General features: G+C 42.8%; 1 protein-coding gene across 1 annotated transcript in view; it reads right to left on the bottom strand.

Annotated features, from left to right (window-relative positions):
- Positions 1 to 2,728: 2,728 nt before the first annotated feature.
- Positions 2,729 to 9,709, bottom strand: part of rad17 (RAD17 checkpoint clamp loader component) — a 39,886-nt gene continuing 32,905 nt past the window's right edge. The window contains exons 14-17 of the mRNA XM_072281306.1: positions 8,698 to 8,844; positions 7,492 to 7,612; positions 4,914 to 4,971; positions 2,729 to 3,567 (exon numbers count right to left, since the gene is read on the bottom strand). Coding sequence (XP_072137407.1) covers positions 3,306 to 3,567; positions 4,914 to 4,971; positions 7,492 to 7,612; positions 8,698 to 8,844 — 588 coding nt within the window. The 3' untranslated portion in view covers positions 2,729 to 3,305. The remainder of the gene's footprint in view (positions 3,568 to 4,913; positions 4,972 to 7,491; positions 7,613 to 8,697; positions 8,845 to 9,709) is intronic.

Genomic DNA, 9,709 nt, shown 5'->3' with positions numbered 1-9,709 from the left:
ATGTTCCTGAATTTTTGTACACAGGCAGTCTTTGACCTCTTGATGCCTAAGGTGGGGTTTGCCCTGGCTGCTCTGAGAGCTGTTCTGTCACCGGACTTGAAGGCAGTGTCCTGGGCTTTCAGTAGGGAGCGCATAGAGTATAAGGGAGGGTATAGAGTCGTGGTGAAAGTACAGAGTTGTATAGACATATAAATTCACAGCACAGGTATAGACTTGTATACAGGTACTGCATCACAGCACAGGTATAGAGTTGTATAGAGGTACTGCATCACAGTACAGATCTAGAGTCGTATGGAGGGAGAGCCATGGTACAGGTATAGAATCGTATAGAGGGAGAGTCATGGTACAGGTACAGTCATATGGAGGGAGAGTCATGGTACAGGTAGAGTCATATGGAGGGAGAGCCATGGTCCAGGTAGAGTCGTATGGACAGAGAATCATGGTCCAGGTAGAGTCGTATGGAGGGAGAGTCATGGTCCAGGTAGAGTCGTATGGAGGGAGAGTCATGGTCCAGGTAGAGTCGTATGGAGGGACAGTCATGGTACAGGTCTAGAGTCATATGGAGGGACAGTCATGGTACAGGTAGAGTTGTATAGAGGTACAGGTATAGTACAGGTAGAGTCGTATGGAGGGAGAGTCATGGTACAGGTAGAGTCGTATGGAGGGAGAGTCATGGTACAGGTCTGGAGTCGTATGGAGGGAGAGTCATGGTACAGGTAGAGTCGTATGGAGGGAGAGTCATGGTACAGGTCTAGAGTCGCATGGAGGGAGAGTCATGGTACAGGTAGAGTCGTATGGAGGGACAGTCATGGTACAGGTAGAGTCGTATGGAGCGACAGTCATGGTACAGGTCTAGAGTCATATGGAGGGACAGTCATGGTACAGGTAGAGTCGTATGGAAGGACAGTCATGGTCCAGGTAGAGTCGTATGGAGGGAGAGTCATGGTACAGGTAGAGTCGTATGGAGGGACAGTCATGGTACAGGTAGAGTCGTATGGAGGGAGAGTCATGGTACAGGTAGAGTCGTATGGAGGGAGAGTCATGGTCCAGGTAGAGTCGTATGGAGGGAGAGTCATGGTCCAGGTAGAGTCGTATGGAGAGAGAGTCATGGTACAGGTAGAGTCGTATGGAGGGAGAGTCATGGTACAGGTAGAGTTGTATGGAGGGAGAGTCATGGTACAGGTCTGGAGTCGTATGGAGGGAGAGTCATGGTACAGGTAGAGTCGTATGGAGGGAGAGTCATGGTACAGGTCTGGAGTCGTATGGAGGGAGAGTCATGGTACAGGTAGAGTCGTATGGAGGGAGAGTCATGGTACAGGTCTAGAGTCGTATGGAGGGACAGTCATGGTACAGGTAGAGTTGTATGGAGGGACAGTCATGGTACAGGTCTAGAGTCATATGGAGGGACAGTCATGGTACAGGTAGAGTCGTATGGAGGGAGAGTCATGGTACAGGTAGAGTTGTATAGAGGTACAGGTATAGTACAGGTAGAGTCATGGTACAGGTAGAGTCGTATGGAGGGAGAGTCATGGTACAGGTCTACAGTCGTATGGAGGGAGAGTCATGGTACAGGTAGAGTCGTATGGAGGGACAGTCATGGTACAGGTAGAGTCGTATGGAGGACAGTCATGGTACAGGTCTAGAGTCATATGGAGGGACAGTCATGGTACAGGTAGAGTCGTATGGAGGGAGAGTCATGGTACAGGTAGAGTTGCTGCCTCACAGCTCCATAGCCCAGTCTGATTGTGTTAAGGTTACATTTCTCCCTGTGGCCCTGTAGTCTTCCTCTGGATGCTCTGGTTTCCTCCCAAAGACCAAAAACATGTGGGTTGTAAGATAATTTGACTGCTATAATTACCCTTGGGGTGTGGAGGGAGAATCTAGCAGGCAGTTGATGGAAATGTGCATCCGTACAGTTGGTTCTGTTTGTACACTGTCACCGTGACTCTGAATTGAAGAGCTATGCTGATCGGCTGGGCAAACAGAATTAGCTGGATACTCATTCAAAGGTAGGCACTCTTCTTCACTGTTGTGTAATTGTAAGCATCTAAAATTCCTTTATCCAGATAAAACCAAAATTTCATTGTTGTGAAGAGTGTAGGCATAGCAATTCCAGATCTAGATATGTTCTAGATATGTGCAGGGGGTGGGATTAAATAGGAAAGGCAGTTCAAGCACAATCCATGTCCTCAACAAATCCAGTAGTTCCAGCAAACTTCCAATCACATCTTCAAACCTAACTCTCCAGAACTTCCCCTTGGCTCTGAATTAACACTAACACACCTTGATACTGAAGCTGTCGGGAGCCTCGTCGTATTTATTTATTCCTGTGTATTAGTTCCAGACTAGTTAATAATCTATGAAATCCACAAATTGATTTGATGTTATCAAGTGATAGTACTGCCAACATTGGAAAGAGAAGACAGGTGGCCATGTGAAGATATTTACAATATTAAACAATTTAAAGGTTTTGCTGAATACTTTGTGAGAAAGTATACAATGTAGATAATAAAAAACTGTAAGAGAAGCTTGAACTATTGAGAATGATCTTTGACAAAGATTTAAATAACTATACAAATATAACAAACCAAGCATCACTGCGGTCATTAGAAGATGTAAGTGTAACTTGGAGTAACGTTTCTGTATGACTCGGTGCATATTACACTGAAATAAAATGTCAATCTACTCAGAACTGCACGTGACCAATTTAGGTATTAGGCTCAGGGTGCTGAAGAGGGACTTGATGCCCTTTTATTTTGTTCACCAGAAGCAATCTCAAACATAAATATAAATATTATTTATAATTGTTCCAATAACTTCATTTGCATATCTAAACTCTTTGAAAACGAAATGATTCAATTTTCAACTTTTTATATAAACAGGCTCAATAAAAGTAAAGAAAAAAAACATGCACGACACTGACAAAAATGATGAAAAGAAATTTGGCATAAGTGAATATTTAGCGAAAGCATTTGATCAAGACTGTTTCCTGTACAACAGGTAGATCCCTTTGGTACTGACGGAAATGGTTCTATTCAATCCACTGAGGGACTGCACTGTCAGTAGATGTTAGTGAGCTATGGAGAAATTAAATGATGTCTGATAGCTCCAGAGTTTTGGGCATGTTTATGTAAACATTATTTTCATGCTCAGAGTAATTCAAATACTCTTTTTTAGTTACTCTGGTTTCAGCAGCATTTTCATTTGCCAAAAAGAATGCTCCTGAACCATTATTTATCAGAATTTCAATAATTAAAAATAAATATGCATCTACCCGTAAGTTAGTCCAGAAGAAAACTTCTACATTAGTCACTATCATATTCCTCAATTATTAGCTCCTCGTCCTCGAGAAAGGCTTGTGTTATGGTGGGTTGCGGCTGGCTGCTCGGCAGGTCCCCTCCACCGCACTGGCCGGCAACACCTGCAGAGTATGTGGTCTGAGGCTCTTGTGTGCTTGCTGCTGTCTGCTCCTGTGTCACTAATGGATGAGGCCGCCAACAGTCCTCTTCCTCGTGACTGAGCTCCACAATACCAGGATCTTTATCCGTTAAAGCTTCCAATGCCGGCCTGAAAAACCCACAGTTAGTCTGACAAATGATGTCTGGAAACAAACTAGGTGACAGTAACACACACAAAATGCTGGAGGAACTCTGATGAAATGTACTTTGAAACTTTGAACCGATTGCTTTTTCCCTGTCAAACACTGGAATAAATGTGACTGTTCATATTTTCTGCCTTATGTCACACTTTCAGTCAAACTTTCTCACTACTCACAGGGTTGGAATGTTCTATAAAACTCCAGGGAGTGATTTATGAAATCTGAGCACGCAGGTGCAACAAGAGCTCAGAAGGTAAATGACATGACAAATCAAGGGTGATGTGCGAGAGAGGGTTAGATTGATCTTAGCATAGGTGAAACATTGATAGAGTTGTTAGGAAGGCATGTGGTGTGTTGGCCTTCAATAGTCAGGGGATTGAGTTCAAGAGCTGCGAAGTAATGTTGCAACTCTAAAACCCCGGTTAGACTACACTTGAATATTGTGTCCAGTTCTGATCGGCTCATTATAAGCTTTGGGGAAGGTGTAGAGGAGATTTACCAGGATGCTGCCTGGTTTAGAAGTGGATGGCCAGAGGTCTTTTCTGCCCCAGGGCGGAAATTGCTATTACTGGGGGGGGTTGGGGGTATAATTTTAAGGCGATTGTAGGAAAATGTAGGTAGGATATCAGATGCAAGTTTATTTACACAGACAGTTCGGGGTGCAGTGAACACATTGCCAGGGGTGATAGTATAAAGACAGGTTCATCACGAACCCTTAAAACTCTTAGATATGCACGTGGATGATAGAAAAATGGTGGACTATGTGAGAGGAAAGAGTTAGATTGATCTTAGAGTAGGTTAAAAGGTTGATAACAAAATTGTCGGCCGAAGGGCCTGTACTGTGATGTACTGTTCTGTGTTCTTATGTTTTCACTGGTAGCGACAGTTACAATTTTTAAAGATCAGGGAATTGAGAAGCATGGGGTTCTCACAGAGGTGTCAAAGCTGGGGGTAGATCAGTTATGATCACGTTGCATGGTGGAGCAGACAAAGAGGGCCAGATGGCCAGCTCATTTCTATTTTATGTTCCCTGTGTGCTCATTCATCGTCAGCAGAACAAAAGTTCATATTAAACCAGCAACTGCAAAGAATAATGTCCTCCCATTGTCAAGAATTAAACCCAGGTTGTTATTATTTTTAAATCACGTTTTCCCCACTTTACATCAGGTAAATAAAGTTTAAGGTTAACAACTATATCTCACACTCAAAAGTTAATGCCGATTTAAATTTCCCTAAGTAGGAAGTGTAAACTAAGAACATTAACTCGTATGCAAAGCAGAATCAACTGTGATATTGGGAAACCATATGTACATACCTTGTAGAGTATCGCTTGAATGGAAACCTTCCCACATCGTGAATAAAATTAATTTGTGCTGTGTACATAAACATAAATCAGAAAAATTTATAGATGTTATTCAGATGAGAATGCAACCTTAAAAACTTTACACGAGAATAATTTTGTTTCCCACTGAAACTTTTTGTTGTATTCTCTGAAAGGACCAGGGCTGGAATTGGACTGCAATGTCATGCTGTTGGGCACTTGGCACAGGAAACATTAACGGTACCAGAACAGTCTATGCAGAGGGGATCAACATGCTCACAGCATGCAGGCAGTCTGTTTGTTAGGAGGACATCAGGTTTAGCCACCACAATGCCAAACTGATTGCTGCAACTCCCTACAATGCTATCGACAAACCAAAATTTAAGGTTTAAGAACTTAACCATGTGCAGGATTGCAAGAGGCTGCATAGCATTGTGGATTCAGCCAGTTCCATCATGTGCACAACCCTCCCCACCACTGAGAACAGGATTAAGAGACCATTAACGACCCTCACCATCCGGGATATGCCCTAAGACATAAGAGGTGAATCAGGCCATCCAGCCTATCGAATCTGCTCCGCCATTTCATCACAGCTAATTTATTATCCTTCTCAATCCCATTCTCCTGCATTCTCCCAGTAACCTTTGACACTCTTACTGATCACAAACCTATCAACTTCCCAATATACCCAATGACTTCGCCTCAGCAGCTGGACTTCCACAGATTCACCACCTTCGGGCAAAAGGAATTCCTCCTCGTCTCTGTTCTAAAGGGACGTCCTTGTATTCTGATGCTGTGCCCTCCGGTCCTAGACTCCCCACTATAGGAAACATCCTCTCCACGTCCACTCTACCCAGGCCTTTCAATACTCAATAGGTTTCAATGATATCCCCCTCATTCTTCTAAACTCCAGTGAGTACAGGTCCAGAGCCATCAAACGCTCCTCATACATTAACCCTCTTCTCATTATTACCAGAAGTAGTACAGGAGCTGGAAGACCCACATTCAACATTTGAGGAACAGCTTCTTCTCCTCCACCACCAGATTCCTTCATTACTATTGCATTATTCCACTTTTGACCTTTTTTTTAAGAACTTATTAGTATTTTTTGTCTCTTACTGTAATGCTGTCGCAAAACAACAAATTTCACAACATATCAGTGAGAATAAACCTGACTGACTTATCAAATACAAAGTTACTTTAGGTTACTTGAGAAAAGACAGTCATCTTCACAGTGAACAGATTATTTTCTGAGAGTTTGAGGGAGTTAGAAAATGAATCTTCCAACGACTCCACAACCTGCTTTAGATATCAGAATCAGGTTCATGTGACGTGAAATTTGTTAACTTAGCAGCAGCAGTTCAATGCAATACATGATATAGAAAATAATAATAAGAAATAAATAAGTAAATCAATTACAGTATAGGTATATTGAATAGATTAAAAAAACATGCAAATACTATATACTTGAAAAGAAAGTGAGGGTTCAGTGTCCATTTAGGAATCGGATGGCCGAGGGGAAGAAGCTGTTCCTGAGTCACTGAGTGTGAGCCTTCAGGCTTCTGTACCTCCTACCTGATGGTAACAGTGAGAAAAGGGCATGCCCTGGGTACTGGAAGTCCTTATCATTAGTGCTTCTACCATACGGACATCCATGTTTAAACCATTATTCACAATATGCTTTCTATTTGATGAATACAAGCTCGGGAATATCACCACACTGTTTTCTGACTTAGGGCAGAGATGGAAATTAGTAAAGTCTGTAGCTCCACATCAATATTTGCCATGGTAGCGGAGTGGTCAGCGCAAAGCCACGGCAGCTCGGGGCATTGGAGTTCAGAGTCCAATCCCGGCATCCTCTGTAAGGAGTTTATACATCCTCCCTGTGGAATGTGGGGATTTCCTCCGGGTGCTCCAATCTCTTCCCACAGTCCAAACATGTACTGGGTCATTGTAACTTGCCCCGTGAATAAGCTAGGGTTAAATTGATGGGTTGCTGGCAGCGGGGCTTGAAGGGCCAAGAGGGCCAATTTGGTGCTATATCCAAATAAATAAAAAGCAAATTTGGCAGCCCAATGCACAGTTTACTTGCATAAGGATAGAATATTTCCAGTCTAAGTCTACTTAAAATGATCTCAACTGCACGCAAGTTCCAATTTTCAATACAAAACCAGGGAAGAGCAACACTACCTAAAATATACACGTGCTTCTGCAGCTGGAGACTGCGTTTTGCAAGTTACGGGTTATGATGAAAACAAAATTTATACTTTTCCTCTGGTAGTAGAGGCAGATACCTTAAGGAGATTTAAGAGACTCTTAAGATAGGCATATGGATGAAAGAAAAGGAAGGGAAGGGTTAGGTTGATCTTAGAATAGGTTAAAGGGTACACAAGCATTGTGGGCTGAAGAACTTGTATTGTGCTGTCATGTTCTATGTCCTTCAATGCACATGTAATATGGAGCACTGAATACAGATTTGCACTATTTTGCTACACATTATTGTATCAAACTTCTATGAAATTATATGCTACAACTGGAAAAAAGCTCATCCTGTTAATATTTTTCATCTTACCTTGATTTCTCATGGGGTTTGTCAGTAGCGCTAGGTATGGTAATAGCTCAGTCTGAAGGCAAAGTGGGGCTAAACAGAAGTTCGAGAAGAAACCCTTGGCGGCAAGACAATTTTCTTTATACTGAAACAACAAAGAAAAGAATTTTGGTTTTTAATTACCATGTACCATATGAACTATCATAACCAAGAATTCGCTGAAAGGACTGTCTCAGTAGTGCTATTTGCACAGAGTCTCTCAGGTACATTAATGTCCAAGAAAATTAAGCTGATGTTTCTAACAAGCCAAATGTAAGAGCTGGACAACAATGAGAAACCAACAATGCCAATGTCCTGACCCTTTGTTGGAGATATCACTTTTGGATTTGAGAGCGTGTTCTATGCTGATAGCTTGCGTGAACTGGGTTTTTCTCTCTGAAGCGACGGAGGGAGGATGAGAACTGACTTGATAATAAGAGGCATAGACAAAGTGGACAGCCAGAGACATTTTCCCAGGGTGGAAATGGCTAATGCAAGCAGGCATAATTTTAAGGTGATTGGAGGAAAGTATAGGGAGGATGTCAGAGGTGAGTTTCTTTTTAAAACACAAGAATTTTATCTGGGTGGGTGCATGAAATGCCCTGCCAGGGCTGCTGGTAGAGGCAGATACTTTGGGGGCATTTAAGAAACTTTTAGATAGGCTGATGCATGATAGAAAAATTGAGGGTTATGTAGGAGGGAAGGGTTCGATTGATCTTAGATTAGGTTAAAAGGTCAGCACAACATTGTGAGCCGAAGGGCCTGTACTGTGCTGTAATGTTCTGTGGTCTTATAATAGCATAATGCCACAAAACCAAACCAGCAGATTTAGCATCTACAGTGAAATACATCGTTTGTGTGAACAACCAATACCATCTAAGGATGTGCAGGGAGCAGCCCGCAAGTATTGTCACCCATTCCGACACCAATATGGCATGCCCAGAAAGCTTGGCAGAACAACGAAGAATATAGTAAGCAACAAAATAACTCAGCAAAACAAGCTCAGTGCTCCTTGCCAGCAAACCGCCACCACCCATTCACCCACACACATACACACACAGTTCTTCAACCTCAGCAGTTAGAATTCATTAGTACAAGCCCATTGCTAAGCTATACTAGGTTGATCAGATTCTGTTAAACTGTAACCAGAACGCCAGCTGAATTTATCAGTCAAACCAGTTCTGCCCGTACCTTTTTGTTTATTGATAGCCACTGTGGTTTGTGCAAAGGTTTGAAACCAGCTCCTCCTTTACAATTAGCCCAAGCTCGAGCTCTGTTGGAATGAATCAGCCCTCTGGTTGCCACAGACGCACTATATTTCCACATGGTTGAACGATGCTAAGGAAGTCATAGAACCAGATAAATAAGACGTTTGTCAAAACTCACTATAAGATTTAGTTTGAACATGTCCTATACTCACAAAATGTAACCTGTGTGAAAATTAGAGTGCTGTAGAATTTCATATATTGCCCAACCCAATGAGGTTATATTTCAAAGTCGTCTTGTCACGCAAAGCATGGGCTTCAGCAGTGGACATAATGCCTCAGCTAGGGATTAAATAGTACTCGGGAGACACAGGAGAATGCAACTGCTGGAATCGGCGGGGTTTCCACCCAAAACGACAACCGCTGGTCAAACTTGAAGGCAGAGTATAGGGTTAATGGCAGGATTCTTAGCATTGTGGAGGAACAGAGGAATCTTATTTATTTATTGAGATACAGCGCAGAATAAGCCCTTTGACATGCACTGCCCAGCACCCCCTGATTTAATCATAGTCTAATCAATGCCAGGCTTTGGACTGTGGGAAGAAACCGGAGTACCCAAAGGAAACCCATGTGGTCACAGGGAGAAAGTACAAACTCTTTAGAGGCAGCAGCGGGAATTGAACCCACGTCACTGGTATTGTTGGCTGTTGTGCTAACCACTACAGTACCGTGCCACCCTGCCAGGTATGGTGGTAGAGGTAGACACATTAGGGAGATTTAACAGACTCTTAGGTAAGCACATGGATAAATGTAAAATGGAGGGCTATGCAGGAGGGAATGGTTAGATTGATAGAGTAGGTTAAAAGGTTGGCACAACATCGTGGCCCTAAGGGCCTTATCCTGCTGTGCTGTCCTATGTCGTACGTTAATTCCTTTCCCGTCACAGTTGCCGTTCAACCCACTGGGGTTCCTCCAGCAGACCGTTTGATGGTGTTAAC

Source organism: Mobula birostris, chromosome 17 (genome assembly GCF_030028105.1).
Source record: "Mobula birostris isolate sMobBir1 chromosome 17, sMobBir1.hap1, whole genome shotgun sequence".
NCBI classification, from domain to species: Eukaryota; Metazoa; Chordata; class Chondrichthyes; order Myliobatiformes; family Myliobatidae; genus Mobula; species Mobula birostris.
The sequence above is the reverse complement of the archived record's forward strand: the minus strand, read 5'-3'. Positions and strand labels throughout refer to the sequence as shown.